The 19,098-nt window shown below is 33.8% G+C and overlaps 1 protein-coding gene across 1 annotated transcript; it reads left to right on the forward strand.

Moving 5' to 3' along the window:
* Window positions 1–9,976: 9,976 nt before the first annotated feature.
* LOC148190625 (uncharacterized) lies at window positions 9,977–10,417 on the forward strand. Its single transcript, XM_088102729.1, has one exon. It carries the CDS (start codon window positions 9,977–9,979, stop codon window positions 10,415–10,417), a length of 441 nt encoding a protein of 146 aa, XP_087958855.1.
* Window positions 10,418–19,098: the final 8,681 nt, after the last annotated feature.

The following is a 19,098-nucleotide window of genomic DNA, read 5'->3' on the forward strand; positions in this document are numbered from 1 at the left end:
TCTAGTTTCACCATGAATATGGTGAACTAAACTTATTTTGTTGTTGGGGAATCAATGTAAATCTTTAGAAAGTCTCTTGTATGGAACTTGTTCTTCAAGATCATTTATATGATACATGCTTTCTTTCATTAATAGTTAGGGTTTTTCCTCTTTACTCAAAGCATGCATTGTTTAACTCATTTGATGTCATGATTATTGGTTTTGTCGATATGGACACATACGGGGAAATCTAGATCTGGGGAATCTCTCCCATCAGTATATTACCAACCTAGACATAGGAGTATGATAGTTGGTTGCCTTTAAGCTTCTGTTCACCATAATGCATGATTAATTGCTAGGGAGACAAGACATTGTAAACTAGTGATTATGATTAGGCTTTCTTTGCCGAGACATCGAGTTTAAAGTAATTTAGAAAGTGACATTAACATTAATGAAAATAATGATGAATTCCTAAATACAAGAGAGTGGAAAAGATGAAATTGATAAACCCCAACAATATATTCATCCATATATTTCAATTCACGTGTTTTGTTTCTTCTTACCCATTGATCATCACATGCATACATATTTACTTTTCAGTCTTTTGCAATTGAAACCTACAACAATTTGTTCACAAGTCTTAATTAATCAATAAAATACATAACTGTCTAGGCCGTGAGTCTCTTGGGAAACGATACTTGGTCTTACCAGGATTATTACTTGATACGATTTGGTTACACTTGCCGAGGGGTAAACAATAGGGAGACTGCAGTGTTATTTTGGAGAAACCACTTCCTCAAAAAGTGAAACATCCAGGAAGTTTTACTATTTCTTGCGTCATTGGGAAGGTGAATATAAGGAAGGCCTTAATTGATTTAGGGTCAAGCATTAATTTGATGCCCTTATCATTGCTTGAAAGGATTGGTGATCTTGAAGTCAAGCCAACAAAGGTGACTTTCCTCATGGCAGATGGGTCTTCCAAGAAACCCTATGGTGTAGCAGAAGATGTTGTGGTTTGTATAGAGAAACTTAAATTCTTGGTGGACTTTGTGGTGATGGAGATGGAGGAAGATGAGAAGATCTCAATTATTCTTGGAAGACCGTTTATGAAAACGGAAAAGGTAATTATCAATGTGGATGATGGGATGATAATGCTTCAAGACCGAGAGAATAAGGCGATCTTTAATGTCTTCAAAGCTGAGCAACAAATTCAAGAGAAGAAGACTAATCATAAAGCTGCATGTAAGGATGCACTAGTGATTAGCCCTAAAGCTGTCAAGCCGGTCATCAAAGGTAAAAGTTGTTTCTTGTCATAGGTTAGGGAAGAAGAAAAAGATGACAAAGGAAGGATGGTTCATGATGACTTGATGGATGCACAATTCAAACTTGGCACACTGGTAAGATTCAAGAACAAGTTGTGGGTTGTGAAAGACTTCAAAGAGAATGGAGTGATAGAAATTGAAGCTCCATATTCAAGACGAATCAAGAAGGTGGACCGAAAGCAATTGATGAGTTGATGTGATGAAAGCAAGGAGAACACCGACACTAAAGATGGAACTTGACCTTTATTGGGTTAAACTAATGACGTTAAAAGAGCCCTTACTGGGAGGCACCCCAATGATTAGAGAACATTAATTTCTTTGAGTTTGTTTATTTTGGTGATGTAATTTGAAACTTTGGAACATTATTTTATTTGGGTATAGCATCTACTGATGGATGTTAGGTGATTGAGTATCTACTGAAGGATACCATGTTTATACACACCTGATGGGTGTTGGTAAGGAAGATATGTATCTACTGAAGGATGTTGGAGGATTCACGAGTCAGGCTCGTGACGTTAAACAAGCGCTTACTAGGAGGCAACCCAAATTTCTAAACTTGTCTTTTTATTTTTGTGAACTCTATTTTGGTTCGGTTTTTAGAATAGGTGTTGATGTACTCAAGTTTGAAACCTATATCTGATGTGGTGGTTTGATATTGATTTGCATGTGATGAGTATTGCTTGATGATGCTTTGATATTGATTGTTGTTGAGATGTTGCACAGGATGTTTGATATACAGGTGATGGTTCACAAACTGTGTGAACAGATGCATGATATTATGATTGTGATTATGATGTTAAGCAGGATGTGTATTTGGTGTATGTGGGAACATTGAATTAGCTTGTGTGAGGTTTTGAACTCCAGAGTATTTGTTTGAATGATTGTTATTCTTTTGAAAGCGTGAATGATTTTGCTCAGGTTTCCATGATTGAACTACTTGCTTACTTGTGTCACATGATCAAGGCCATTTTTCATTACCCTTTTTCTTAGCCAATGCATGATTTTAGCCAAATGAAAAAGAGCACGAAGTGTTCTACCATTTTTGAACCTCAAGCCTTAAACAGATCCCTTGTGAAAATCTCTTCCTTTAGTTAAGTTGAGAATCATTGTGTGGTATTGATAAAGGTTCAAGTTTATGGTTGATTGGGGGAATTGAAAAGGAAATTAATGAAAAGCATTGAGCTAAGTGTTGAGCAAGTATGTAAAAAGAGAAAAGAAAATAAAATGCAAAGAAAGAAAAGCTCAATGCAAAAAGGGGAAAGTTGGGGATGAGTGAGATTGGTTTGTCCAAAGAGAGACTGAACTTGAATGATGAAATTATGAATGACTCTCTTAACTCAAGGATTTTGTGATATTGAAAAACCAATTTTTCTTCTTAGCCTAACCAAGTTACAAGCCATAAAAATCCTTGTGATGATACTTGTTTGTGAGTATGATTGATTGTGGTAAATGAAAGGCAATTTTGTTCTATGTGACATTGGGATAGTAGAGTGAAGGAGTGACCTCTATATACACCGGTGTGATTGAATGAAACACTTTGTCTGGTGAGGAAGAGTTCCATGCATACATGATTACATCTATGCTTAGTTAATTGATCATTCATGAGGGTAGCATCTGTTGGATATTATGTGATTACGTGAACATCATGATGAGTGATTATTAATCAAAGCATGTGCACATCTTGACTGAATTCAGTTTGATAAGCTGATTTGAGTAATTACTTGTCTTGGAAGAAAGAGTTTTTGAATGTGTTGAACCATTACATTGATTGGTGGAAGATTGAGTTATATCTTGTTTGCTTGAGGACAAGCAAAGTTATAAGTTTGGGGTTGTGATAACGGTTGAAAAACCATTATTTTTATATTTAATTTTGATATCAAAAACACCCTTCATGACTTAAAAACTAGCTTGAAATCATGCTTTTGATTAAGTTGTAAGAATAAGAGAGTTGGATGGGTTTTATGCTTGTTTTTCCTTGTTTTGACAGAAATTAAGATGAATTGGATGAAGAAGTTGAAGTAGCAAGGAGATGGAGTCACGAAAGGCTGGAAAGTGGCACATAGAAGAACCATTGTTTCACGCCTGGGCGCCACCGCTGAGCGCCAACTTAGTTCTAAGAGCACTCACTAGTGCAGAAAGGGCTTTAGACGTTTGTTCTTTTGGCTTTTTGACGTCCGACCTGTACCCGACGTCTTTGTGGGTGACGTTAGTCAGACGTTTCAGTGGCTGACAGGGTAGTTGAAGAGTTAACTTTTTTAGCCACTTAAACGTCCGTTAGAGGGGCTCCGACGTTTATAATATTATAGACGTTCGGGCCCCCCACAACGGACGTCTAAAGCCCCACCGGTCAATTATTTACGTTGGTGTTTTCGTGGACGGACGTCTATTGGGTGACGTTAAAGGCCAATTCTTTACTAGTGACTGTTTCACGCTTGGGCGCCACCGTTGAGCTTGTTTGATTTTGACAGCACTGTTTCACGCTTGGGTGCCACCGCTGAGGGTCAAAAGAGTGTCGCAGCTACCGTTGAACGCCCTTTTGGGGCGCTGAGCGCTGACAACTTGGGCTTGAGCCATTTTTCTGTATTTTTAAGAAACTATTTAAGGTTTTGGACGTTCTAGGGTTCATATATTTGGACAGAAGGAGGCAAAAAGACACTCCTTTCACCTATTGGAGGCGAATTTTGGATGCGGAAGCTCCGATCTTCAGCTTTTAGGGTTCTATCTTTCATTCTTTTCATTATTTTCATCTAGTTTCACCATGTCTATGGTGAACTAAACCTCCATTGTTGTTCGGGAAACGATGTAATCCTTTGAAACTCTCATGTATTGAATTGATTCTTATTATAAAATGTTTTACTTCATTAATTGTTAGGGTTTTTCTTCTTTACTCTATGCATGCTTTGTTTAACTCATTCTATTGCATAATTATTGATTTTGTCACTATGGACACATATGATAAAATCTAGAATTGGGGAAATTCTCACAAAATCAATATTACCTAGACATAGGAATATGAGGGTTGGTTGCCTTTAAGCTTCTGTGCGAATGTAATGCATGATTAATTGCTAGGGAGACAAGACATTGTGAACTAGTAATTAGGAGTAGGCTTTCTTTACCGAGACATCGGGTTTAAGGTAAATTAGAAAGTGGCATTAACATTAATGAAGAAGATGAATTCATAAATACATGAGAGTAGATAGGATAAGTCGAAAACCCCAACAACATAATCATTCATTATTTTATATCAGTGACCTTTGCATATTTCAATCCAATTGATCAAACTTGCATGCCTATTTATTTTCCATAATACAAACGCAATGATTTCGTTTACAAGTCCTAATTAATCAAGAAATCATATGAATGTTTAGGCTGTGAGTCTTTAGGGAAACAATACTTGGTCTTACCAATTATTATTACTTGATACGATTCGGTACACTTGTCGAAGTGTTAACAATAGGCTTTCGATGTTGCTTCCCAGCCAAACAGTGCGTACAAAGCTCTCTTGGAACTGTGACAGCAAGTAGTCCATTCACCATTTGTTTGGAGAAGTCTTCAGGCTTAAGTGACCAAACTGGTTGTGCCAAAGTTGTGCCCATTCCTCTAGTTCTATCTGGAAACATGTTGAATTTAAGGGTGCCTTAGTAGCTTTCAAAATAAACATTATATTTTCCTTCATATCTATTTCCATAATTTGTCCTCTCTCGGGATGAGAGACTTTACACTTCCCATTCTTAATATTTATGGACAAGCCTTTTTCTTGGAGTTGTCCTATGCTTAGTAAATTGTTCTTCAATTCTGGAACGTAGTACACATGTGAGATTACATGTATAGCTCCATTAACATTCAACTGAACACTACCTTTCCCATTACAGTTATTCGTGTGTCATTGCCAAGTTTTACTGCATGTCTAAAGTTCTCATCTAATTCTGAGAACCATTCTTTGTTACCACTCTTATGGTTACTGCACCCAGAGTTAAGAAACCATTCCCCTATTGTTCCTTGCTTCAACTCAAAATAAGTCATTAGCAGGAGTTCATCCTCCTGGACTGCGTTTTCTTCCACCTCTACATAATTTAAATTTTTCTCCCGGGTAGGACATTCGTATTGAAAATGTCCAAATTTGTGACATTTGAAACATTCAATTTTAGCTTTGTTGAAGGACTGTTTGCCTCTTCCTCTGCTATGAAAAAAACCTCGTCCTCTTGCTCTTCCTCTTCCTTGACCTTTTCCTCTCCTGTCTTCATGCATAATTTGCAGTGCTTGGTCTGCCTTGTCATGACCCGCCATCCTTTGCTCATGAACTAAAAGGTTGTTCTACAGTTCATCAATCGTCATAGTGTCCAAGTTATTTGATTCTTCGATCGAGCACACAACATAATTAAATTTCGAAAGCATGGACCGCAAAATTTTTGCAGCAATAATATTCTCCCGCATACTTTCTCCACATGCCTTGATACTTTTTGCTATTTTTAAGGTGCGGGCAAAGTATGAATTCACTGTTTCATCTTCCTTCATATGTAGAATTTCAAATTCTCGGAGTAGTGCTTGCAATTGTGCTCTTTTTACTCTTGTAGATCCTTGAAATCTTTGCTTCATAGAGTCCCAAATATCTTTGGAGGTATCATCATTAAGGATAGTATCTAAAATTCCACGATCAATGGCTTGATATAAATAATTCTTTATTTTCAAGTCCTTCAATTATTGTTCTTCCATGACTTTGAGTTCAGCTTCTGACGCAGTTGTTTTATCTGCAACAAAATGGAATTTCATGCTCTACCAACTGCCAATATTCCTTAGAACGATACCATTTGTAGGGAGGTTCAACACACACATAGATTTCCACACTAGTAAGATATTGTCCGATTTGGGTCAAACCTTCACAGATTTGCTATTGGTACCACTCTAAAAGGCCTCTTACTAATGGAAGTATCTTATGTGTATATAAACTCATGTCCATCTTGTATTTTATCCGATGTGAGACTTTGTTTGTACCCAACATCCTCTCCTCAAACAAAGAACTCTCCCCTACAACATAAGTCTTTTCTTATCCTGAGTACACCATGGTCACACTAAGCATCTCCTTGTCCTCTTTCACGATCCATGGTCACAACATTGAGCATCTTTTGTTCTCCACCTCTCATGATACATCCGGCCACCGGCCAAGCTTCACTTTCACTTTATCATGGAGGCACGTACTCGACTAAGCCCGGTCACCAGATCTGAACCATGGACTCTGATACCAATTGTAAACACGTAAAGTACTCTCTATTTTTGTGTGGAAAACAATCTTATTAATTCAAATAACATATCATAGGCTTTATAGCCTTACAACAACAAAGAAAACAACTCTATAACAAAATAAAAGCACGTAGTGGGCAGTTTCCTGAACATAAGCCAATAATAGGTCAATAATTGAACATAATATTTAAACAGAAAATTTAAAACTGAAACTTACTTTTAATTACTAATAAAACAGAAATTAATCTTTAATTACTAATATGTGGTGATAGGAGGCTCGTCACAGAGGGGCAGCGATTCTTCCCTCTCGCGCACGGAATGGTGAACGAGGGGGCGGCGGCGCTTCCGGCGTTGGCGAGGTCGCCGGCGATGCTCTTGGCCGGCCATGTGGAGGTGCGACGGCGCTGGTCATGTTGAGTTCAAGACCTGCCGCATATGAGGGTGAAAAACAAAACCTTACTCTTGGTTCTAGATGGAAGAAGAAGATGTTGGGCTCAGCCTATCCATTTTAATTACCTGCACCCCTTTTTAAATCCCCGCACCTCCTTCTGATTGTTTGTTTGGATTCTTTGCTTACTTTCCTGCACCCATGTTTTAATCCCTGCACTCCATTTTAATTATTGGTTTGGGCTGTTTGTTTATTTTTCTGCAGACTCAGTAATAACCTCACCCCCCATTTGTTTTCATGCTTATGCCAGGCTTTGATCTTTACATGGGTTTGTAAATTTTGCACCCCACATACTATTTTCATACCTAATTTTATTTTTTAAAAAATAAAAATAATAATAAGAAATAAAATGAAATTAATTAAAATAAATTAAAAATATTTAAAATAAATATAAAAATATAAAGAAAAAAATATTTAAAAAAATAAGGAAAAGATTTTTCTTATTTAATTTTTAAAGGTGTGAACACTGGTACGAGTGTCCATATCATTTTAGTATTTATTCCTTTCGTTTTTTAAAATTAAAATAATTCAAAATATGTTTTTTAAATGAATGAGTACATTCGTGTAATATTTAATATCTTGTTTTCTTTGAAAATAAAATAAATTAAAATACGCTTTTCAAAAGTATTGGTACTCATGTTACCATAGCCTAATACTTAATCTTTTTTTTCTCTTTTAAATAATTTAAATATGTTTTTTAGGTGTACAAGTATTTGAGTGACCTTCGGTATCATTTTATTATTTAATATTTTTTTAGTTTTAAATAATTTAAACACGCTTCTTAAAATTACTCGTACTCGAGTGATCATTAGGGCTGTGCAAAAATAACTGATCTGTACTGTACTGTAGTTAATTATACTATATTATACTAAAAATAATTGATTCATTTTTACTAAAACTTAAATATACTATTTTATGGTTCAGTTTTTAAAAACTGAACTTATAAGATTTTCAGTTCAGTTAATTGCTAGAACTGTTATCCATCCCTCTTTCATTTTCAAATTTTCAATTATTCCTAAAACGTGCCCTAGCTCACGTTGTCCACCGCGAGAGAGAGCTTCAGCGAAATCTCGCATTGTTCACTGTGACGTTGTTAGCGAAGGAGAGCTTCAACGAAATCTCACGGTGATCCTATCGTGACTCTGCCCTAGCTTGCGTTTCAACATTGTCGTCGAAAGAGAGCTCCAAAGATAACGCGCGGCCGCTGCCACCATGACCCTGTCGACAAAGGAGAGTTCCACCGCGGCCTCTACCTCTCTGTGTTTTGTCTCTGCCTATGCTGTTGTACTTTCCTTAAACCAATCTTTTATGAATTTTTGTTAATATTCAGTTCCATGTTATGATTTTGTTTCTTATATGATTCTCTTAAACTAGGGTTGATTGGTGTGTGAACCATTTTAATCTTTCAGATATGATCCAAGTGTTTTCTGAGTTGCCAAGAAGGGATATCAATTTCATACAGCATAACAGTCAACTGGGTTGGAAACTGTGAGTGACATTGCTCCATTATTTGATTTTTCTACTTTAAGCCTTATTTTCTACATTTTCTACGCAGGAATGTTAACTATGAGTATCATATTTATTTTTTCTCTTTGCTTTCTTAACGAATTTGTTATTTCTTTGTGAATAAATGTTTTTTATGAAGCCAAATGTGAGAATTTTTTATAAGGCATTTTTTTCACCTTTAATGTTCTTATGGTTAATAGGGTCATATTAATATTAACTTTTCTTCTTATTTTCACCTTTTCTATGGTTAATAAGTGATAGAAAGGAGTGAAGTATATTAAAGCAGGCTTTATTCTTCTTCTTCTTATGGTTACTACTGTTATGTAATTTGTTTTTACCCTTTTTCAACAAATTTAGTGCTCTTCTGCTATAAAATGTTCTATACAAAAGCAGATGTGACAATCGACTTAATGAGGTCATAGAAAGAATATCAGCTGATAAACATGAGGTATCTTTCTTTAAAATTAAATGTGTTATTTATTACCTCAGTAATCATAACATTTATTATTTGCTCAAAATATTAATTTCAGGTTGAGGTTCTAGCAAAGAAATACGAATATAAATATAGGCAAGTAGGAGATTTATCATCCAAATTAACTACTAAGGAAGCCACATTTCGTGACATACAGGTGCAATGAAATCTGACTTTTTCTTCAGTTGATCGGTTATAAGCATATGTATTAAATGGTTTGTTTTCTTTTGCCTGTTATGCTTCATTGTTGTCTATTAGAGATATTGATGCAAAACCATTATTCAACTGGATGTTAGTTTTCTGTCTTTTGTATCTTGTACAATTTAGTGCCTATATGTACTAGGCTTGTATTCTCTGTTTCTAGTCAAGTAAAATAATATACAAGATCAGTCTTTGTTTATCGTCTTATCTTCTCTTCATATCGTTTTCTGATATGGTATCAAGGGCTAGAATTTGATCTGCAATGGTCAATTCAAGCTCACACCCATCTGCTTCCCAGTTTTTTATGAATTCCATAGCATAAAAAACTTGATGATTCCAATTACCTCCATTGGAAGCAGAGTTTAAGGCCTTATTTGCATTCATAATTTTATTCTTCTAGCTGATGTTTCTAGTTATCTCTCATGTGATTTACTTTCGTTTCACCTTAGATACTTGATCAAATTCTTAGTTCAGGTTTTAATTTCATTTTATAGGTTTCAATACTTGGAAGCTGGGTTAGTTTAGATAGATGATTCTGATAGTTGATAATATAGGTTTTAAGATGTGCTTTTAGATTTTATGCTTGAATTTCTTAGATGATTCTGATAGTTGATAACCTGCACTTCTTCATATATTTTTAGTTCTAAAAGGTTAGACCATTAAATCATAGATAGTAATTTGAACTTTTAATTAATGTCGTGACGTGAATGTTAGAAACGGTAGAAACCCTCACACCAAATACTTCTAGAATGGATCATTTACCTCCTTGTATCGATTCATCGTCAACTGAGAATAGTAAAGGTCGATCAGATGTGTGGGGACATTTTACTAAACAAGAACCTTATTCTGAGAAGAAGGCTAAATGCAATTATTGTGGTGAAATATTGTGGAAATCCTAATGGAATTAATATTTTATTATTGATTGTTGTTGTGCGTGACCCTAGGAGTAAGTTGGATTTTGTTAATTACTTCATTGACTACCTATTTGAATCTAGTATGGCTAGTGGACTGAAATTAAAATTATTGTCATCCTTAAAATCACTTTATGAACAATATCAAGGTATTGAGGAAGGTTCTCAAAGTAGCCAACAAGAATCTCAACTAGATGATGATGATGATGATCCTCATGGCATGAGTTTCTACCTAAGAGCTACAGGACGTAGATTTGATTACATATCAGAGCTTGATAAATATTTGAGAGAGGATCCTGAACCTTATATAAAGTCAGTTGAGTTTGATATTTTACATTAGTGGAAAGTCAACTCAACTAGATTTCCTATCCTTGCGAACATGGCTCAAGAGGTGTTAGCCATTCCTATCTCTACCGTAGCATCAGAGTGTGCATTCAGTACATGAGGAAGAGTGGTTAGTCCTTATCGTAGTTGCCTAACGCCTAAAATAGTGGAAGTGCTTGTTTGCACACAAGATTGGTTAAAAGGAACACCTTTCTCTATACTTTTTGATGAGGATCCTAAAGAACTTGATAAATTTGAGCAAGGTAAGATTATATGACAAACTTATATATTTTTAATTTATATTTTAAGTGTTCAAAAATTATGAAATATTTTATTTTATTTTTGTAGAGATAACCTCTCAAGATGAAGTGGGACCTTCAAGTGCTTTTATTAATTTGGATGATTGAAGCTTTGCCACAATTTGTTAGTTATCTAAAGTACATGTGGGTAAGACTATAACCTTAATGCTTTGTTTTTCATGTTGTTTTGTCTTGGAGACGGTACACAAATGCTCAATAGTGGCTTTTCAAATTATTATTTTTAATGTTAATTTGAATGTTGTGCTACATGATGATTCAAATTACTTATATCTAAATATATTTTTCAATGAGTTACTTCATATTGTTGCTCAGTTTATGTTTGCTTTAATAACTAACAATTCATAGGATTTAGCATTCCTTCACTGTTTGGTTTTCATATTTGATGTTTTTGTTCCAAAAGAAAGTCCTAGAAATCTGGAGACTTGCATTGAATTTGATTTACAAAACTCGTTTATTCTCCAAATGTGTTATTTAAGTTTTTGCAGGAGTATGGACATGCTGGTATGCTACTACTCAATGCAATGTCTTGTGTTCTTTTATTGAGGTTAATCAGGTTATATTAACATGTTACAGTTTGTTAATTCCATATTTTAGTGCCTTTTTTGAGTTCTGTTAATTCCAGGCTAAGTTAAGGTGTTACAATTCAAAGACCAAAATGATGGTTTTCTCTTTCAGTTGTATGGAGATGTCTGTTGTGTGACAGCATATCAAGTCTGCTTGATTCTTCAGATAATGTGATGATTATTTACATCAAGTCTATGGTTGAAGATGATGACAAGGAAGTGGTTGCTCAAGCATGCACTAGTCTGGCTGATATCATCATAGATTATGGTTTTGCAACTCTTGAGCCTTGTAAGCATATAATTATTTTACCAATTTGTAAGAGTCATTTTGCTGGTGAACTGATGCTAATGTTGACATTTCTATACTTGCAGACTTGGCACAGCTTGTTGATGCAACTTCATTGTTGCTTCGGGAGCAATCTGCTTGTCAATAGAGTCAGTGAAATCAATGATGTTGATAGTGCACATGATGAAGTGCTGATTGATGGAGTGTTTGATATTCTGCCGGCATTTGCAAAGTCCATGGGTATTTTAAAGGTTTAATACCTCTTTTGGTCCCTCGAAAGGGGGGCAAAAGTTCAATTCGGTCCTACCTTTTTTTAGAAGTTCAATGTGGTCCCAACTTTTGTAAAAAGTGTGCAATCAAGTCCTTTTTGGAAACGGCGTTGAGTTTTTAACGGAGCAGCTGACAGGGTGGACTGAAGTTAGCTACGTGGCTGTGTGTGGGTAATACGTGGCTGTGAGAGGGTCATACGTGGCTGTGAGAGGATAAATGTGATAATATTACTGAGGTTAAGAAATCAGAAGTTAGGGTTTGAGTTGCAGAGAAATTGGTAATTTGGGATTTATCATCGTGGAGGAAGTGTGCTGAAAACACAGACAAAAAACAGAGGAAATGCAAGACAAAAACATACAAGACTTCTCTTCAATCCATTTCTTCAGTAAAAATTGACAAAAGAGAAATATAAACTACATAACTTTTTCTTTGGTCTGTTTCTTCATTAAATTGCAAAAAACAGCGGAAATATAGAGAAAAAACCTACAGAACCTTCATCTTCTTTGATCCATTTCTTTACTAAATTGGCACCACAGGGGAGATTAAAGTAAAAAGAAAAAACGTAACAGTTTTGTTCCGATCCAGTTCTTTACTATATCACCAAAAACAGAGAAAATTAGGAAAAAACCTATAACATTGTTTCATCTTGTTTATCGAATTGCCAAAATAAATGAAATTAAAGTTATAAAATCCGGTAAGACAGTTCATTTCTTCTGATCCATTCCCTCAGTGGGAAATTAAACCAAAGAAATATTACGTTATTATTTCGTATTTTACCCATTTCTTCACCAAATCGACACGAAAATAAGAAATTGAACAAGAAAGCGAAGCACGACCTGCGAATCGTTAGGGCAGAAGGCGAAACAGCGATCAACAAGGGAAGAGGGGAAGGACTTGCAGACATTGGTGAAAAGGTCGACGGCAGCGTCGAGATCGGAGGAGGAAGGACAGTGGACGATGCCGACGACGCCGAGAGTTTTGCGGTTCGACTGAAAGTCCTCCCAGGGACTGGGCGGCGCGCCGCCGAGGACAAACTTGAAGCGGAGGGATCCGGAGTCCCAGGGCTGGACTGCGAAGGGGGACTTCAGATTTCAACACACTTCAGATTATCACATTTACCCTCTCACAGCCACGTATGACCCTCTCACAGCCACATATTACCCACACACAGCCACGTAGCTAACTTCAGTCTACCCTGTCAGCTGCTCCGTTAAAAACTCAACGCCGTTTCCAAAAAGGACTTGATTGCACACTTTTTACAAAAGTTGGGACCACATTGAACTTCTAAAAAAAGGTAGGACCGAATTGAACTTTTGCCCCCTTTCGAGGGACCAAAAGAGGTATTAAACCTATTTTAAATTAGTACAATTCAGTTTAAAATTAGTATAGTTAGTAGTTCAGTTCAGTTTAAAATTAGTATAATTAGTAGTTCAATTCAGTTTAAAATTAGTATAGTTAGTAGTTCAGTTCAGTTTAAAATTAGTATAGTTAGTAGTTCAGTTCAGTTTATATTGTAGTTTAGTACAATTTAGTACAGTACAGTTTGATAAAACAAAAAACAGTTCAGTTCAGTTTGTTTGAACTGTTTTACAGTTCAGTTTAGACAAATTAGTTTTTAGTTCAGTATAGGTTTTAGTAGTGGAGTGCAGTTCAGTTCCATTTGCCCAGCCCGAGTGATCATCTACTCGTCTTAATACTTTGTGTCTTTCTTTTACTTAAAAAATAGAAAAAAAATATAAAATTTTCAAAAAAATTAAAAATATCAATTTCATCCACCAAATAGTTTTTTTTCCAAAACTTATTTATATTAAGTTTTTCTTGTATTAATCATAGTAAACTTATTTGTGCTTTATTAAGCTTTTATTTAGTTTAAATTATATATTAATTTATTTACTTCTATTTAATTTATTTCCAATTACGATTCTCTTTATTATTTATAATATTCATTTACCGAGGAACATTTCCAAGTTCAATTTCATCTATTATATTCATTATTTTCACGTTTTTTTTTTATCAAAATAGAGTTCATTTGAATTGGTTTGACCGAGTGGTACTTGCTTTTGCATTTTAACACTAGATTTAGTATAGAAATAAGCTAAATCACATAAGATACACAATTATGTTAATTAATTCAAATGTTTTTTGAAAAGCAAAAGCAAGAATTGGTCAATTTGAATGAAATATGTGGAATATGTCTTGGTTGAGTTCTAAAGCCATTTGTTTTTTGGTTATTACATAAAAATTTAAATTTACTGTGACTAAAATCTGTGGATAATGACAAAAGTCCATGAATAATAACATTTTATTTACATATTACCGACGACTTAAAATTCATATGCAAAAGTAGTGTCGGTAATTTTTTTTATAGATTTTTGATCCGTGAAAAATGAGTAATACATACTGGTCATCATCCGTAAATAATTTTCCACCACTTAAATTTCACGGGTAATAATACATACAAACCACATTTCATGGACAATTTCTCATAGTTTAACTTTTGTGAGTAATGCTGATGGACAATTATTCATGAGTAATTTCTTAAATAAAAAATTCAAATATTAAATAATTGATGAAGCAAATCAAACTAAAACATTATCTAAATTTCAAATCAAATTGCAACAATACAGAAAATAAATTTGTCTAGGCTTTATGAGCAATATACTCATAAACAAATAGTTATTTGGTGCCATGGTTCGTTCATGAACTATTTCTTCACAACAATCTCTTTCCCATCCTTCAGCTTCAGCTAACCTGCAAAGAAATCCAAAACCCAAATTGCATTAATCATAAAATAGTTATAAGCTTTTTATTTTAACTTTTAAAATACAATATTTAGCCTTTTTATGACGCAAATGTAATTCATATGATCGAGTAAAAGTAATTGTAATTTTTTAAAAAATTAAAAATCAGGCATAAATTTTATTTAAGTCAATTATCGAAATTATTGGATTTCTAGTCTAGAGGCAATGTGCCTAACATGGGCTGGTGATAAAGTAGTCATGGCAATTTATGCTAATTACTTCTTTACCTAATGCAATTTTATACTAATTAATTGCTCGATTTCCGCTCCAAAATTTTTAGCTCAATTTTTTCAATTACTATAGAGATTCACCAGCACCCCTTTTCAACTAAAACTCTCTTAATCTATATCCATTGACTAATAATTTCTTTACGTATATATAATTATTTTAAAGGTTCATGGGCTCATATATAATAGCATCATTCTCTGTAAAATATCACATGTTGCTGACATATATCAATGAATATTTCCACAATAAAATTCACCACACTTTTTATTTTATTTTGTAGACAATAATTATTTTCAATTACCTATTATTATTTTAAATATTGTGATGTGATGGAAGCATGAAAAGTTTGAAGTAGGACATACTTTAAAACTTAAGATAAACTTGATTTTTTTTAATCGATTGTTTTTTGTTTCAATTTGATCATGTTTCGAGTACTTTTCATCGAAGCAACGTTTATTTCTTGCGTTCTGCATCTAAATCAAGTTTCACAACTGTGTTTAATGGATTGATGCTTGTTATTGCACTTAATTACTAAATTCAGTGTAAAAACCTGCTGAAATTTAGACGATACATAATTATCTACATTAATTAAAATGTATTTTGATTAGCTATGTCAAGAATCAATCCAATTGAATGTAGATTTTGAAATCTGGTTTAGCTTTGTTTCGAATCATTCGTTCTTTGCTTTGTATGCTTCGTTATGTCTTTTTAATTGTTCGTAACTCATGTTTTCACTTTTATTTTGGTTCCTCCATCTTGTTTGACACATTTGAGCACACTTTTATACCATTTTACTTCGTTCCAACACACATGTCTCATATTTAAGCATTGTAAATACTCATCTCATTTTTTTTATCACTTCCATTCATTTTAGGATGTTGAACCAGATTTTAGGAAATGATTCATTCATCATACTTTACATTTTAAGGATCATTCTTAGATGGTTTTTAGTTTAATTTTATATTTTTCCCCAGTAAAATCACTTGCACAATTACATTTCACTTGGTGCTTTTAATATGGATAACTTGGCTTGACCCACTAGAGATTGGTCACTTAGTGAGTCAACTTAACTCAGCTCACTTATTAGCGAATCGAAAAAATTCAAACCTGATTTGACTCATCTTGGATTGGTTCATTGACTAACTCAATTACAAGCTTTTTTTAAATAAAAAAAATACAATTATTTGTAATTCAAATTTAAATAAATTTCATTCTAAAATGATGTTAAACTCCATAGACGATTCAAAATATAAAAAAATACTATACAATCCAATGTAATCCAAAAGCAAACACAAAAAGCGAAAAAAAAGTTTCTAATATTAATAATTTTTGTGTCACCTATCTATTTATAATATTAGAGTATTGAATGAATACATCCGTAATATTTTGCTATCTTGAAACATATTTTTCTTTATCCCATCTACAATACAATAAAAAATGTTAATTGATAATATTAAAACACAAATTAATAAATAATTAAATTAAATTAGATGAATTGGTGAACCAACCCAACTTACCATGGGTTCAATCGGGTGAGTCGGGTTCTAAGTGGGTCGGATTTAAAATTGGCTCGTATAAAAAATTACATTTTTTTCAAATTCAACCGGCCTGAACCCGTGGTGGCCTTGGTTGGTCCTCTGATTCTAACCCATTTTGACAACACTACATTCACTCATATTATTACATCACTTTTGAATTTGACAACTTGTTTAACCTCTCACTACACTATGGGTACAACTAAATTTTGGTATGAACTAATGTGACTAAATCATGTTCATCACGCCCATCTCAACCTATGATCTAGACTGAAGGTTTTGTTTTAAGAATGAATTATAGTCTTGTAGTAGGGCCAAACCAACCTTAGTCTTAATCCTAATTCACTTTGAAATGGCTTTGGGGGTTGAGGCTTTCTTAGCTCCCTAATTTGGACTCCCCTAAAAATGGGTTTATTCAAGGGTCAATTAGGGTTGGTTCATGGATCATGGATCAAATTGACATCTCTAAACGAAACACATCATCCTTTGTTACAAGCTTAGTCATCAATTAACACAATAATTTTCAAATTGACATGTTATCATGATATGACTATGCATGCATGACGACTCTTGCTTTAATGCACAACGTCCTTAATGATAATGCAAATCATCAATTACTCAACTTCCATTAAAGATAAGTTCTTATGATGATCACTACGAGAAAAATTGGAATTATCAATAGATATATCTTATCAATAACATTTAAAATTCGTAGGTAATTCTAGTTTTTCAACTAATTACTGATAGAATGAGATCCATCGGTAATGTCATTGTTAGAAACTATTATCGACATATATTGGTCAACAGTAACTACCGAAAGATATATTCACTGATAATTATTGTGACCTATATTTGCCTATAATCACCGACGCTTATTATCTGTCGGTAATTACCAACGTTGTTTGAGATAATCATAAGTTTGGTCACGAGCTTATAGTTGTTGTCTTAACTCATCATAATCCTGGTCACCACTACTGAATGTAGATGATTAGTGCTTCAATGTACTTCTTCCAACAATGTAATGAGAATTCTACAAGAGTAGGTTAATGTCTTTGTTAAAGCCTAGAGAAGTCACAAAGTCAGGCTTGTGTCTTTGACAAGCTAGGGGGCTGTTAAATTTCTAATCTAGTAGTATGCATTTTGTTTCTTAGGGAAGATTTGATTAGATGTCATGGTTAACAAGTAGAGAGGAAAAATGAAAGGATTGAAGCCTTAAGAGATTTTGATGGGGATGCACTCAAAGACTTGTAGAACTAATTAAAATCTATGTTAAAGCCTTTTGTTGTAGATTTCTTTCTAGTAGGCTTAACTTTCATTTGTACCTTAAAGATGTCTTGTATTTAGTTCTTAAGTGTAAGAAACTTGCGGCAATAATCAATTATCTCTTAGGATAATCGATTATCATATGAAAATCAAGAAAAATACTTCAATTCAGGATAATCGATTATCATTGAAAAGTATGAATAACCAAGGTTCGTAGATAATCAATTACCATTTGGGATAATCGGTTATCCTGAAATAAAACTCTTTTAATGAACTAAAATAATTGATTATCACTTGGGTAATTGATTATCACTAGTAGTTGGGAGTTGTCTGTTCAGCTTCTGACCTAGTTTACTTCACAGTTCTTAAAAGGTTACTTAAGCAATTGTAGAGCAAAATAGAATTGTCTAAAACTCTGAGTGTTTAAGCTAGCTTGTGGTTCAGTGCTTGAAGAAGGAAAAACTAGTACTTAGTGTGTTTAAGTTGGAAGAGCTTCTCTACCAAATAGATTGAAGCTATTCATTCCCTCGTGTGTCGAAGGAAGGTGTTAGTTATCTCTTATAAGTTAAGAGAGATGTTTTCTAGTCTTATTTTCATTATCTACTTGTGAACTGAATTACATTTTGAGTGGAAAAGTTAATCACTCTTTTATAGATATTAACAACTGAACGTAAAATCTTTTGATTCGAACCAGTATGAAAATTACATGTGTGAATCTTCTCCTACTTACTCTACTTTACTTATTTGTATCGAAGAAATTTTTTTAAAGGAAATCGAATTTTAACTAGAACCAATTCACCCCTTCCCTCTTGGTTTTGTCCTATGTTTTTAAACATTATGTTGCACGATACCAACAAAATAAACAGGAACTCAGAGATAAATACAACTTTTATGATATGTTGAAGATGTCATAGTTGTAGAAGAAAATATTGATAGAGATGGTTGCAATGTAGAACACAACCAATGAGTACTAGAAGGAAGACATAATAGCTGGAAAATTGTTTGAAACATGCTAGTAAAGTGCATAATGTAGGCTAAAAAAGAGTAAAAGACTGTGGAATGAAGAATGCAACTAGAAGAGGGTTAAAAACATTAGAAGGAATATATAACAGTGAAATGTCAAAATGCATTGAAGGGTTGACAAATGAAATATGGTTAATTTCAATTAAGAATTATGAAAATAAAGTATAATAATAAAATGTAAAATTTTAAGATCTCTAGTTGCAAAATATTGATGAAAAAGGTTACAAGATGAAACCATTCAAACTTGTCTTTGAAATTAGGTGGTGATATTATATCTAGTGTATGGACACTAAGGAGTTTACAAGGCCTTGATCAATACCACTGTTAACTAAGTAGAGAGATTCCTAATTCCATCACTTTAGATTCATATTTCATTGCAAAATGCTACAAGTGAATAACACTAGCAGG

This window comes from Vigna umbellata, unplaced genomic scaffold, assembly GCF_029865625.1.
Source record: "Vigna umbellata cultivar VRB3 unplaced genomic scaffold, Vumbellata_1.0 scaffold_693, whole genome shotgun sequence".
NCBI classification, from domain to species: Eukaryota; Viridiplantae; Streptophyta; class Magnoliopsida; order Fabales; family Fabaceae; genus Vigna; species Vigna umbellata.